We start from the raw sequence: 13997 nt of genomic DNA, 5'->3' as shown, positions 1-13997 counted from the left end.
CCTCCCTAATCCCCCTCCCCTCCCTTCCCCTCTTCCCTTCCCTTCCCTTTCATCCCCTCCCCTCTCCCCTTCCCTCCCTCCCCTTCCTTTCTCTCTCTCTCTCTGTCTCTCTCTCTTTCTTTCTTTTTTTTGAGACAGGGTTTCACTCTGTCACCCAGGCTAGAGTGCAGTGGCATAGTCTTGGCTCACTGCAGCCTCCATCTGCCAGCTAGAGCAATCCTTCTACCTCAGCCTCCCTAGTAGCTGGGACTACAGGTGCAGGCCACCAGGCCTGGCTAATTTCTTTGTATCTTTTGTAGAGATGGGGTGTCACCATGTTGCCCAGGCTGCTCTCTAACTCTTGGGCTCAAGGGATCCTCCCCAGGGTTTTCATTGTATTAGTATGTTCTCATACTGCTAATAAAACATACCCAAGACTGGGTAATTTATAAAGGAAAGGGGTTTAACTGACTCACAGTTCAGCATGGCTTGGTGGGGGGGCTCAGAAAACTGACCATCATGGTGGAAAGGGAAGCCAATACACCCTTCTTCACATGGAGGCAACAAGGAGAAGTACCAAGCAAAAGGGGGAAAAGCCCTTTATAAAACCATCAGATCTCATGAGAACTCACTCACTATCATGAGAACAGAAGGGGGATAACTACCCCTATGATTAAATTACCTCCTACTGGATGCTTCCCATAACACATGAGGATTATGGGAACTACAATTCAAGATGAGATTTGGGTGGGGACACACCCAAACCATATCATTCCAGCCCTGACCCTTCCCAAATCTCATGTCCTCACATTTTAAAACACAATCATACCCTTCCAACAGTCCCCCAAAGTCCTAACTCCTTCAGCTATTAACCCAAAAGTCCAAGTCCAAAGTCTCATCTGAGACAAGGCAAGTCCTTTCCACCTATGAGCCTGTAAAATCAAAAGCAAATTAGTTACTTCTTAGATATAACGGAAGGAGTTACAGGCATTGGGTAAATACACCCATTCCAAACGGGAGAAACTGCCCAAAATGAAGGGGCTACAAGCCCCACATGAGTCTGAAACCCAATAGGGCAGTCATTATACCTTAAAGTTGCAAAATGATCTCCTTGGACTCTATGTTTCACATCCAGGTCATGCTAATGCAAAAGCTGGGCTCCCAGCTCTTTGGCAGCTATGCCCCTGTGGCTTTGCAGGACACAGCCCCCCTCTCAGCTTCCTTCACAGGCTGGTGTTGAGTGTCTGCAGCTTTTCCAGGTGCACAGTGAAAGCTGTCGGTGGATCTACCATTCTGGGGTTTGGAGGACAGTGGCCGTCTTCTCACAGCTCCACTAGACAGTGCCCCAGTGGAGACTCTATGGGGCTCCAACCCTACATTTCCCTTCTGCACTGTCTTAGCAGAGGTTCTCCATGAGAGATCTGCCACCACACAAAACTTCTGCCTGGACATCCAGGCATTTCTATACACGCTCTGAAATCTAGGCAGAAGTTCCCAAACGTGAATTCTTGACTTCTGCGTAGCCACAGGCTGAACATCATGTGGAAGCTGCCAAGGCTTGGTGCTTGCACCCTGAAGCCATGGCCCAAGCTGTACTTTGGCCCCCTTTAACCACAGCTGGAACACAGGGCACCAAGTCCCAAGGCTGCACAAAGCAGCAAGACCCTGAGCCTGGCCCACAAAACCATTTTTTCCTCCTAGGCCTCTGGGTCTGTGATTGGAGGGGCTGCTGTGAAGACCTCTGACATACTCTGGAGACATTTTCCCCATTGTCTTGGGGATTAACATTTGGCTCCTGGTTACTTAGGCAAATTACTGCAGCTGGCCTCAATTTCTCCTCAGAAAATAGGTTTTTCTTTTTTTTATCACATTGTCAGGCTGCAAATTTTCCGAACTTTTATGCTTTGCTTCCCTTTTAAACATAAGTTCCAATTCCAAATCATATTATTTGTGAATACATAAATCTGAATACTTTTAACAGCACCCAAGACACCTGTTGAATGCTTTGCTGCTTCGAAATTTCTTCTGCCAGATATCCTAAATCATCTCTCTCAAGTTCAAAGTTTCATAGATCTCTAGGGCAGGGGCAAAATGCCACCAATCTTTTTGCTAAACCATAGCAAGAGTCACCTTTATTCCAGTTCCCAACAAGATCATCTCCATCTAGGACCACCTCAGCCTGGACTTCATTGTCCATATCCCTATTAGCATTTTAGTCAAAGCCATTCAACAAGTCTCTAGGAAGTTCCAAACTTCCCCACATTTTCCTGTCTTTCTATGAGCCCTCCAAACTGTTCCAACCTCTGCCTGTTACCCAGTTCTAAAGGTGTTTCCACATTTTTGGGTACTCTTATAGCAGCACCCCACTCCCAGTACCAATTTACAGTATTAGTCTGTTCCCATGCTGCTAACAAAGACACACCTGACACTGGGTAATTTATAAAGGAAAGAAGTTTATTTGACTCACAGTTCAGCATGGCTGGGGAGGCCTCAGGAAACTGATCATCATGGTAGAAGGGGAAGCCAACACGTCCTTCTTCACATAGAGGCAGCAAGGAGAAGCGCTAAGCAAAAGGGGGAAAAGGCCCCTATAAAACCATCAGATCTTGTGAGAACTCACTCACTATCAAGAGAACAGCATGAAGGTAACTGCCCCCATGATTAAATTACCTCCCACTGGGTCCCTCCTACAACACGTGTGGATTATGGGAACTACAATTGAAGATGAGATTTGGGTGGGGACACAGCCAAACCATGGCATTCATATATATCATTTAAAAAGTATTCTTACAGAACCAAAGAAAGGCTGGTATATACTTCTTGTGGCAACAGAAACAGAAGTAGGGAAGACTATTCAGACAGATTGGCACTCTAGAGTATTGAATTTACTTTATTGCTGCATTACTTTGCTAGGGCTGCTGTAAAAAAGTATCACAAATTGGGAGGCTTAGAACAACAATAGGAACTAACTGTCTCATAGTTCTAGAGGCCAGAAGTCTAAAATCAGGGTGTCAGCAGTGCCACAGTCCTGTGAAGGTGTTAAGAAAGGATCTGTTCCAGGCCTTTCTCCTAGCTTCCAGTAGTTCCTTGACTTGTGGCAGCACAATTCCAATCTTTACATGGTATTTTCCTTGCACATATATATATATATATTTCTGTGTCTAAATTTCTCCATTGTATGAGGCCACCAATCACACTGGATTAGGGTGCACCCTAATGACCTCATCTTAACTTGTGAATGTACAAAGACCTTATTTCCAAATAAGGCCACATTTATAGTCACTGAGGGTTATATGAATTTTGGGGACACACAATCAACAGGTAAGAATTGCCATCTCCTTCTTTCTTTTAAGTTGCCAAACACGCTGGTGGCCAACAGTACTCACTCATTCATTCATTCATTAAATAAACATTTGCCTACATCAGGCTCTGTTCTGGTGTTGATGCAAAAAATAAAACCAAAACAAAACTGAATACAGACCCTGTCCTTGAGAAATCACACTTCGGAGGGAATCGGAGGCACATTATTATGATAATAAGTACTATTATTGAGTTGGTATTGCTAGGTATGGGCACTTTTCAACTAATTTTCACAGTAGTGTGATAAGTGATGTATCAGAAACATACGTGGAGAACCCAGGGAGGTCCTAAATTTGCCCTAGGGATCAGGAATACTTTCAGAAGTTAGTTATTATTTCATCGGAGTCTAAAGGGGTGTGTAGAAATATCCCAGGTAGCTCAAAGGCGGTTATCTTGAGTACTGGATTCCAAAGAAGAGTATTTTATAGAGGAAAAAACAGCAAAGGTTAAGAGACAAATTGTAAACCCCAAGAGGGCTGGGGTCCGTGTCTATTTTATTAAGTATCTCCTGTATCTCTAGTGCTTTGAACAGTGCTTAGTTCACTCAAAAAGTAATCATTGAATGAATTTAAGGGCATCACATATCTAGGGGATGGCATGGCCTGCAGTTTACTATCGCTGGAAAAGTAGACAAACGTCCAGTCTCAAAGAGACCGGTAAACTACATTAAATGTAACAGATTAGGGGTGAAACGTTGATGATATATATCGCTAGTATTAAAAAATTCCAGGAAGTCCAGGAATGCCTGGCATCCGTCCTGCCAATTACCCTTTTCCCCAGAGCATGTACAAGGGGGAGGAGGCACCCAAGGGCCAGGAGAGTGGAGGGACACAGCTCCACAATCTCCAAAGTAGGGTTCTCTGGCAAGCACATGGTTTGGCCTTGAAATTTACGTGGAGCCTCCCACTCTCCTCCTTCCACTCCATCCTCCCCTCACTCTCCGCCCGACTCCACCTTTGGCTCCTGAAAGACACCGGACAATTTCCAGGCCTTCCCCATATCCCACGGGAGGAATCACCGAGCGCGCTCCGGCCCGCGGGCCCCGCCTCCTTACTCTCCGGAACGCAGCGAGAGCGCACGCGCGCCTCCCTGAGCAGCGCGCGCGCCCGCGAGCTCCCCGCAGCCCCGTGCTCATCCGGGTCTCAGCGAGCCTCGGCCAATAGTGCCCGCTCACGGCCCCTGGGGGCGGGGCTAAGCCTTCCCTCACAAGGGGCCTGTGGTCAACACGATTTGCCTCCAAGGGGCGGCCCTCCAGTCGGCACAGGAAAGGGGCGAAGCCAGTGAGCTCAGCGTGTGGGCGAGGGTCAACAGTTCTGGGATCAAGCGGCTGCCGCCCCTCCAAAAGCGACCGAAGCGCGAGCAGATTCCCCCTCCGAGTCAGTGTAGTAAACACACTTCAGAAACGTGAGGTGCCGGTGGTCACGTGGGGAGAGTGCCTTCCAATGAGGAGCCGGGGGCGGGGCCGAGGCCGCTGACGCGGCGGCGGCGGCAGAGTCACCCGGGCAGCCTCGGGACCGGTCACCGGCCGGCAACTGTCCAGCAGCCTCGACCACCGCCTCTCGCCTCCGTCCCTGGTCCTTTCTTCTGGGCCGAGAGACAGCGTCGTCGACAGGGGCTCATTCCCCTTCTGTTCTCCTCGGTGACTCACCTCGGGCGGGCCGTTTTGTCTTTAGGAGCCGCCTTGGTGGGGCGAGGTTTCCGTGACGAACCTCCTGGGGCCGTCCGTGCCAGCTCGGGCCGTCGTGGCTGCTCGAGCTCGTGGAATTTGCTCAGGCTCCGGAGATCCGAGGCCCTTGAAGTTATGCGTCGCCTCCAGGAGGTTGCGGCGGGTGCGGGCTCCTAAAGGGCGTCAAACCCGGACTCCGCCGACTGGGCAACCTCCATTCATCTTCTCACTGCGCCTCCAGCGCCCCCGCCTTCTCCAGTCCCCTCCTTGGAGTCATTTTTTCCTGTCCCCCCTCTACCGCCCTTTCCTTACTCCCCGGGTGAGGCTATTCTCTTGGAAGCGAAGGTGTCGGCTATGAGCCGGAGCCTCGTTCCTTGAATTTCTCCGTGGAGGACCCGCCGCGCGCCCCCGGCATGGGGGTGAACGCAGTGCACTGGTTCCGAAAGGGGCTCCGGCTCCACGACAACCCCGCCCTGAAGGAATGCATTCAGGGCGCCGACACCATCCGCTGCGTCTACATCCTGGACCCCTGGTTCGCCGGCTCCTCCAACGTGGGCATCAACAGGTGGCGGTGAGTCACAAGCCCGTGGGAAATGGATTTGGGTGTTTAATGAGTCTGATGTTAACGAATTCCATGCGATCCGCCAAATCTGAGAATTTAGACGTGGGACTGCCTTCCTTATACCGCTAACGAGTTGTAGGTGCCCTAAGTATTAAATAGAATTGACTTAATAGTTCTCTGGCCAGGGAGTACTGACGATCTGAAACACTCGGCCTTCATCAGTGAGTTAGTTATGTGTCTTTCTGTGCTAACGGGAGCTCTTCCCCTGAATTTGTGGAGAATTCTTAGTGCTGGAGTTAAAGAAACACCCTTCCTGTCCTTAGTGACCTGTGTATATGGATTCCCTTGGCCTGTTTGTGGCATTCGAAAGGATTGTGATGTTTCCTGTTTACGTTTGTGTCTAGGTAACTCATAGTATGGAGAAAAATCATTCATTCAGTACAGCTGGCTCCAGATCCAGTTTTCTTCCACCTTGAGGTTACTGAGGGAAAAGCAAGGGAAACAGCATTATTTGGTTTCTCTGCTCGGCTCTTTTTCTCAACTCCTCCTTGTGGTTGCCGAGACAAAGCACAGTTTTTCTTTCTAGGCAAGTTGTAGTCCTTCTAGGGATCAGAGCACAAAGAAATCTTAGAGATGCTTTATGATCTTTTCCTGAAACACCGGGCTACGTGATCGTTGGGCCCCCTGGTGGAAATGGAAGCATTAGCTCAACAGAGAGACTCTTGATCACTTACCAATGTAATGTGCCAGGCACTGATTTAAATGCTAGGGATCTAGCAGTGAGTGAAAGACAAAAAGTCATGTCTTCAAGCAGAAAGTAAAATATGTAGTAGTTTAGGTGGTAAGTGTTGTGGAGAAAAATACAGCAGAGTAAAGGGATAAAGAATACAAGGGTAGGGATGAGGTTGCAGTTTTAAATATGACGATCAGGGGAAAAGTCACAGAGAAGGTGACAGTTGAGCATACCTGAAGGAGGTGGTGGGATGCAGATATCTAGGGGAAGACCATTCCAGGCAAAGGGAGGAGTAAGGGAAAAGGCAGAGATACGCTTGACCTTTGGAAAGAACAGCAGAAGAATCCAGTATGACTGGAGCAGAATAAGTGAGGGAAAAATAGTAGACAATGAGGTCAGAGTTGACTTAGGGCCAGATTGAAGAGAGCCTTATAAGCAGTTTTCAGGATTTGGGTTTTTACTCAGTGAAGTGGGAATAATTGCAGGATTATGAGCAGAGAAGTAATGTGATCTGACATAAGTTTGAAAAAGAATTTTTCTGCTTGTGGTTCTGAGAACAAATCTGAGAATTTCTCTGCTTGTGGTTCTGAATTGGGGAGTGGAGGTGGACAAGAAGCAGGAAGTCCAATTAAGAAGCTGTTGGCATTCATCCAGGTGAGAGATGAGAATGGCTTGAATCATAGTGATAATTGTGGATGTGGTGAGAAATAAACAGATGCTGGCTATATTATGAAGGCAGAATACACAGTATTTGTTGGCAGATTGGATATGTATTGTGAGAGAAAGAAAAGGAGTTAGGCTGGGCGCGGTGGCTCATCCCTGTAATCCCAGCACTTTGGGAGGCTGAGGCCGGGAGTTCAAGACCAGCCTGGCCATCATGGCAAAACCCTGTCTCTGTTAATACTGAAAATATAAAAATTAGCTGAGCACAGTGGCGCATGCCTGTAATCTCAGCTGCTCAGGAGGCTGAGGCATGAGAATCACATGAACCTAGGAGACGGAGGTTGCAGTGAGCTGAGATCGTGCCACTGCACTCCAGCCTGAGTGACAGAGTACTCTGTCTCAAGAAAAAAAAAAAAAGGAGTTATAGTTTGGTACTATATAAAAAGCACCGAAATTCAGTGCTTTTTATGTAGTAGCAGCTTACTGTTTGAGAAAATTTTTGGCTTGAGAAACTGGAAGGATGGGGCCTCAATTTGCTAAGAAAGTGAAGCCAGCTGGAGAAGCCATTGGGAGGGTGATTGGAGTTCTCTTACATTAAGTCATTAAGTTTGAGATATATTTTACACATTCAAATGGAGATAGCAAATAGGCAGTTGGATATGTCTGGAGCTGCAGACAGAGATCCAGGCAGGAAGTATAAATTGGAGAATTCATGAGTTTATAGATAATATATAAAGCCACGTATTCATCCATCTATTTATTGAACAAATATTTGTCAAGCACTTACTATATGCCAGGCACTGTTTTAGGTGCAAGGGATCCAGTATAAACAAAACAGTCCCCAATGCTCACCCTGTTGGAGCTACATTCTGGTGGAGCCGTGAGACTGAGAGCATTAAGAAAATGAGATAGACAAGAGATGCAAGTGGTGCAAGGGCTGAACCTTGAATACTCTTAATGTTTATAAATTGTGGAGCTGTGAAAGAACCAGCATATGAGACTGCAAAGGAGCCACTAGTAATGTAAGAAGAAAACCGAGAAGAGTATGGTGTCTTAGAAGCCAAGTAAAGAAAGTATTTTGGCCAGGCATGGTGGCTCATACCTGTAATCCCAGCACTTTGGGAGGCTGAGGCAGGCAGATCACTTGAGGCCCGGAGTTTGAGACCAGCCTGGCCAATATGGCAAAACTCTGTCTCTGGTAAAAAAAAAAAAAAACATGAAAAAATTAGCTGGGCATGTGGCACCTGCCTGTAATCCTAGCTACTCAGGGAGGCTGAAGCAGGAGAATCACTTGAACCCAGGAGGCAGAGGTTGCAGTGAGCCGAGATCGTGCCACTGCACTCCAGCCTGGGCAATAGAGCCAGACTCTGTCTCAAAAAAAAAAGAGAAAGAAGGAAGGAAAGTATTTCAAGGAAGAGAGAGTGTTTTACTTATGTCAGGTGCTACTGATAGGTCAAGTAAGATGAGAACTGAAAAATAAAAATTGGATTTAGCAATTTGAAGTCATCTGGAATTTTATCTGGAGTGGTTTTGGTAGTGTCAGAGGCAAAAGTCTTTTTGGAATCACTCATAGTACCAAATTCAGTGCTTTTTATATAGTAGTAGCTCAAATTACTGTTTGCTGAATATAGTGATATCTTAGAGTCAATAATTTTATATTTAAACAGCTTTATTAATTTACTTATTGACTATGGGATAATGCCCAAATTCCTTAGCCTGGCAAGATCTACCTTTTGTCTTATGTATTTCATTTTCTACTGTTTACAATATGTGATTTCAACTCTGGGGGGGAAAACCTTCTTAGTTTACTTTAGAAGCTATCTTGTATTTTCTTCGATCAACACTTTTTAGACTTTTGGATTTAACAGAAAAGCAAAATTTTAAATAGTTATTTTACTTAATAAGCACATTAAACAAAACTACTTTTTTATATTGCCATCCTTTCGTTTAAAAAGGATGTTTTAATACTTAAAAAAAAAGTTTGGCTGAGCTCAGTGTCTCATGCCTGCACTCCCAGCTACTCAGGAGGCTGAGGCAGGAGAATCACTTGAGCCCAGGCATTGGAAGCTACAGTGAGCTATGAATGGGCTACTGCACTCCAGCCTGGGTGAAGACAGACCCTATCTCTTAAAAAACAAACAAAGAAACAACAACAAAAAATTTGAAGGACATTGTCTCAGAATAAAATTTTTTGATTTGGATAAATTTACAAGCTTTATGAAAATTCACATCTCTTAGAAAATTATCCTATACAAAAACTTATATACTAACGTTCACAGAAGTATTATTCATAACAGCCAAAAAGTGGAAACAATCCAAATGGCCATCAATTGGTGAATGGATAAACAAAATATGGTATATCCATATAATGGAATATTATTTGGCCATAAAAAGGAATGAAATACTGATACATGCTACAACATGTGTGAATGAACCTTGAAAAACAAACTAAATGAAAGAAGCCAGTCACAAAATTCCATGTATTATATGATTCTGTTTTTATGGAATGTCCACAGTGGGCAAATGTATACAGACAGGAAGCAGATTAGTGGCTCCTTAGGACTGGGGAAGCTGGGAAGTTGGTAGGTGATAGCTAAGGGGCACAAGGTTTCTTTTTGAGATGATGAAACTGTTCTAGAAGGTGATGGATGATTGTACAACTCTGTACTTGTCTGGGATGATTAGCAGTATTCTGAACTCTTACACCACTTTTTGTTGTTGCTTCTCAGATTACTCTTAGCATTTGCTGCCCTCATTTGTGAATGTTAGTATTGTTTTATTAATAGTTTGTTTGAGCTGCTGTAACAAAACACCTTTAGTTTATAAACTAAACTAGTTTATAAACAACAGGAGTTTATAAACAACAGTTTATAAACAACAGGAGTTTATTTCTCACAGTTTTTGAAGATGTCCAGAATCAAGGCACCAGCAGATTCAGTGTCTCTGCTGAATAGATGATGCTGTCTCTGTGTTCTCACATGGCGGAAGGGGTGAACAAGTTCCTGTAGCCCTTTTAATAAGAGCACTCCCTTAGTCTGTTTGTATTATTATAAAGGGATACCTGAGCGTGGGTAATTTATAAAGAAGAGAGGTTTACTTGGTTCATAGTTTTGCAGGCTTTACAGAAGCATGGCATCAGCCTCTGATTCTGGTGAGGACCTCAGAAAGCTTTTACATGATGGAAGGGGAAGTGCAGCTGGCATATCACATGGCGAGAGAGAGAAGGGAGGGGTACCAGGCTCTTTTAAACAATTAGTTGTTCTGTTAATAGAGTGAGAAATCACTCATTACATGATAGCACCGAGCCATTCATGAGGGATCTTATCTCATGTTCCAGACACCTCTCAACTCCAGCATTGGGGATAACATTTTAACATGAGATTTGAAGAGGGCAAATATCTATATCACTTCACTTCTAGCTCCCCAAATCTCTTGTATTATTATTATTATTATTATTATTTTTGAGATGGGGTGTCACTCTGTTGCCCAGGCTGGAGTGCAGAGGCGGGATCATGGCTCACTGTAGCCTTAACCGCCTGGGCTCAAGCAGTTCTCCCACTTTAGCCTCCCAATTAGCTGGAACCACAGGCATGCATTACCATGGCCAGGTAATTTTTTTATTACTCATAGAGGTGAGATCTCACTAGGTTGCCTAAGCTGTCTCATACTCCTGAGCTAAAGCAATTCTTCTGCCTCAGCCTCCGAAAGTGCTGGGATTATAGGTGTAAGCCACTGCGCCCACCCTCTTGTCTTTTTTCTGTTGTTAAATATAATCATCTCTTTCAAAGTCCCCAGAAGTCTTAACTAGTTTTAGCATCAACTTAAGTCTTATCCAAGACTCAAGGGAAGTTCGTTATAGCTATGAGCCTGTAAGATCAAAAACAAGTTATTTACTTTTAAGATACAATGGTGGAACAGACATTGGGTAAACATTTTCATTTTAAAAGGGAAAACTTGACCAACAAAAAGGGACCCACCCATGTCTGAAACCTAGTAGGGCAGATATTAAAGCTGTAAAATAATCTGTCTTGACTCATGTCCCATAACTGAGCACACTGGTCCAAGAGGTGGGCTCTTGAAGCCTTGGGCAGCCCCATCTCTATGGCTTGGTTGGGCAGACCATATGGCTTCTTTCACGGATTGGAGTCTAATGTCTGTCACTTTTCCAGGCTGAGGGTGTATGCTTTTTTCATCCAAAGGATTATTTTAATCTTTCCACTTCCTCGCTTTCCACTCCCTCCCACATCCTGAGCACACTGGTCCAAGAGGTGGGCTCTCAAAACCCTGGGCAGCTGCATCTCTATAGCTTGGTTGGGCATAGCCCACATGGCTGTTCTCATGGATTGGAGTCTAATGTCTGTCAACTTTTCCAGGCTGAGGGTGTATGCTGTTTACATCCAAAGGATACTTTTGATCTTTCCCCTTCCTTCCTTCCTTTCCTTCCTTCCCTCCCTTCCTTCCCTTCCTTGCCTTCCTTCCTTCCTCTTTCTCTCTTAGTCTCTTTCTCTCTCTTTTTCATAACAGTATTTAACACATTTGACCACACCTTTCTCTTTTTCTCTTGGCTTTAGACTGCCACCACTGTGGGGCCTGGAGGGCAGTGCCCCTCTTCCCACTGCTCTGCTGGGCAGTGCCCCAGTGAGTTCTCTCTGGGGACTCTAACCCCACATTTCCCCTTGGCACTAGCCTAGTAGAATCTCTCTGTAGGAGCTCTGCCATGGCAGGCTTCTGCCTGGGCACCCAGACTTCTTGACATATCTTGTGAAATCTAGGCGGAAGCTGCCAAGCTTCCATGGATCTTGTATTCTGTATACCTGCAGACTTAACACCACTTGGAAACCATCAAGGCCTATGGCTGGCACCCACTGGAGTAGCAGTCCAACCAGTACCTGGGGCCTTTTGAGCCCTGGCTGCAGCCAGAACGTGGGGGAGTAGCATCTCAAGACAGCACAAGGCAGCAACACCCTGGGCCTGGCCTCCCAAACCATTTTGCCTGAGGAGATCTCTGAGCCTGTGGTGGAAGGGGTAGCCTTGATTTCTGGAATGTCTTGGGGGCTTTTCCCCATTGTCTTGACTGTTAACAACTGGCTCTCTTTAGTTGTTAGTTGTTAACTGTTAACAACTGGCTGGTTAGTTTGAATCTCTCTCCTGAAAACTTCCCTCTACCACATAGTCAGGTTGTAAATTTTTCAAATTTGTATGCTCTGTTTTCTCTTGATGATTAGCTTTAACTTTGTCTTGTTTTGAACTCCCATATCTGATAGTAGGCTGTTAGAAGCAGCCATGTCACCTTTTGAACGCTTTGTTGTTTAGAAACTTTTTTTTGCCAGGTAGCTTAAGTCATTACTCTTAAGTTCAGCCTTTTACAGAGTCCTAGGCATGGATACAGTGTAGCCAAGTTTTTTGTTACAAGCATAACATATAATGTGGCCAATTTTTTGTTTAGTTTTTAAAAATTTTATTTGAGACTTCATGAACATGGCCTTTACTTTCTATATTTTAATCAGCATTTTTGTCACAACCACTTAACCAGTCTCTAAGAAGTTTTAAAGTTTTTCTTGTGTATGAGCTTTTTTGGTTTTGTTTTGAGCTCTCTAAGCTCTTTTAAGCAGCTTTAGTTTTTTTTTTGTTTTTTTTTGTTTTGTTTGTTTGTTTTTTAGTACTTCAAGTTCTGGGATACATGTACAGAATGTGCAGGTTTGTTACATAGGTATACATGTGCCATGGTGGATTGCTGCACCCATCAGTCTGTCATCTGGGTTTTAAGCCCCACATGCATTAGTTATTTGTCCTAATGCTCTCCCTCCCCTTGTCCCCCAACCCCTGACAGGCCCTGGTGTGTGATGTTCCCCTCCCTGTGTCCATGTGTTCTCATTGTTCAACTCCTACTTATGGAGAACATGTGGTGTTTGGTTTTCTGTTCCTATGTTAGTTTGCTGAGAATGATGGTTTCCAGCTTCATCCATATCCCTGCAAAGGACATGAATTCATTCTTTTTTATGGCTGCATAGTATTCCATGGTGTATATGTGCCACATTTTCTTTATCCAGTCTATCATTAATGGGCATTTGGGTTGGTTCCAACTCTTTGCTATTGTGAACAGTGCCACAATAAACATACGTGTGCATGTGTCACTGTAGTAGAATGATTTATAATCCTTTGGGTATATAACCAGTAATGGGATTACTGGGTCAAATGATACTTCTGTTTCTAGATCCTTGAGGAATCGCCGCACTGTCTTCCACAATGATTGACGTAATTTACACTCCCACCAACAGTGTAAAAGCGTTCCTATTTCTTCACATCCCCTCCAGCATCTGTTGTTTCCTGACTTTTTAATAATCGCTGTTCTAACTGGTATGTCATTGTGGTTTTGATTTGCATTTCTCTAATGACCAGTGACAATGAGCTTTTTTTCGTATGTTTGTTGACCACATAAACGTCTTTTGAGAAGTGTCTGTTCATATCCTTTGCCCACTTTTTGATGGGGTTATTTTTTTCCTGTAAATTTGTTTAAGTTCCTTGTAGATTCTGGATATTAGCCTTTTGTCAGATGGGTAGATTGCAAAAATTTTCTCCCATTCTGTAGGTTATCTGTTCACTCTGCAGAAACTCTTTAATTAGATCCCATTTGTTAATTTTGGCTTTTGTTGCCATTGCTTTTGGTGTTTTAGTCAAGAAGTCTTTGCCCCTGCCTATGTCCTGAATGATATTGCCTAGGTTTTCTTCTAGGGGTTTTATGGTTTTAGGTTTTACATTTAAGTATTTAATCTGTCTTGAGGGGTGGAGCAAGATGGCCGAATAGGAACAGCTCCAGTCTCCAACTCCCAGCGCGAGCGACACAGAAGACCGGTGATTTCTGCATTTTCAACTGAGGTACTGGGGTCATCTCACTAGGGAGTGCCGGACAATCGGTGCTGGTCAGCTGCTGCAGCCTGACCAGCGAGAGCTGAAGCAGGGCGAGGCATCGCCTCACCTGGAAGCCAAGGGGGAAGGGAATCCGTTTTCCTAGCCAGGGGAACTGAGACACACAA

At 44.8% G+C, this 13997-nt stretch overlaps 1 protein-coding gene across 2 annotated transcripts in view; it reads left to right on the top strand.

The window, feature by feature from the left end:
* The first annotated feature begins 4475 nt into the window (after window positions 1-4475).
* CRY1 (cryptochrome circadian regulator 1) overlaps window positions 4476-13997 on the top strand; it is a 117316-nt gene continuing 107794 nt past the window's right edge. For both annotated transcript variants that reach the window (XM_017888270.1, XM_017888269.1), the window contains exon 1: window positions 4476-5576. In XM_017888270.1, coding sequence (XP_017743759.1) covers window positions 5487-5576 — 90 coding nt within the window. In that variant the 5' untranslated portion in view covers window positions 4476-5486. The remainder of the gene's footprint in view (window positions 5577-13997) is intronic.

Source organism: Rhinopithecus bieti, unplaced genomic scaffold (assembly GCF_001698545.2).
Source record: "Rhinopithecus bieti isolate Rb0 unplaced genomic scaffold, ASM169854v2 scaffold_17930, whole genome shotgun sequence".
Taxonomy (NCBI): domain Eukaryota; kingdom Metazoa; phylum Chordata; class Mammalia; order Primates; family Cercopithecidae; genus Rhinopithecus; species Rhinopithecus bieti.
Note: the sequence above shows the minus strand (reverse complement) of the source record. Positions and strands in the feature narration are given on the sequence as shown.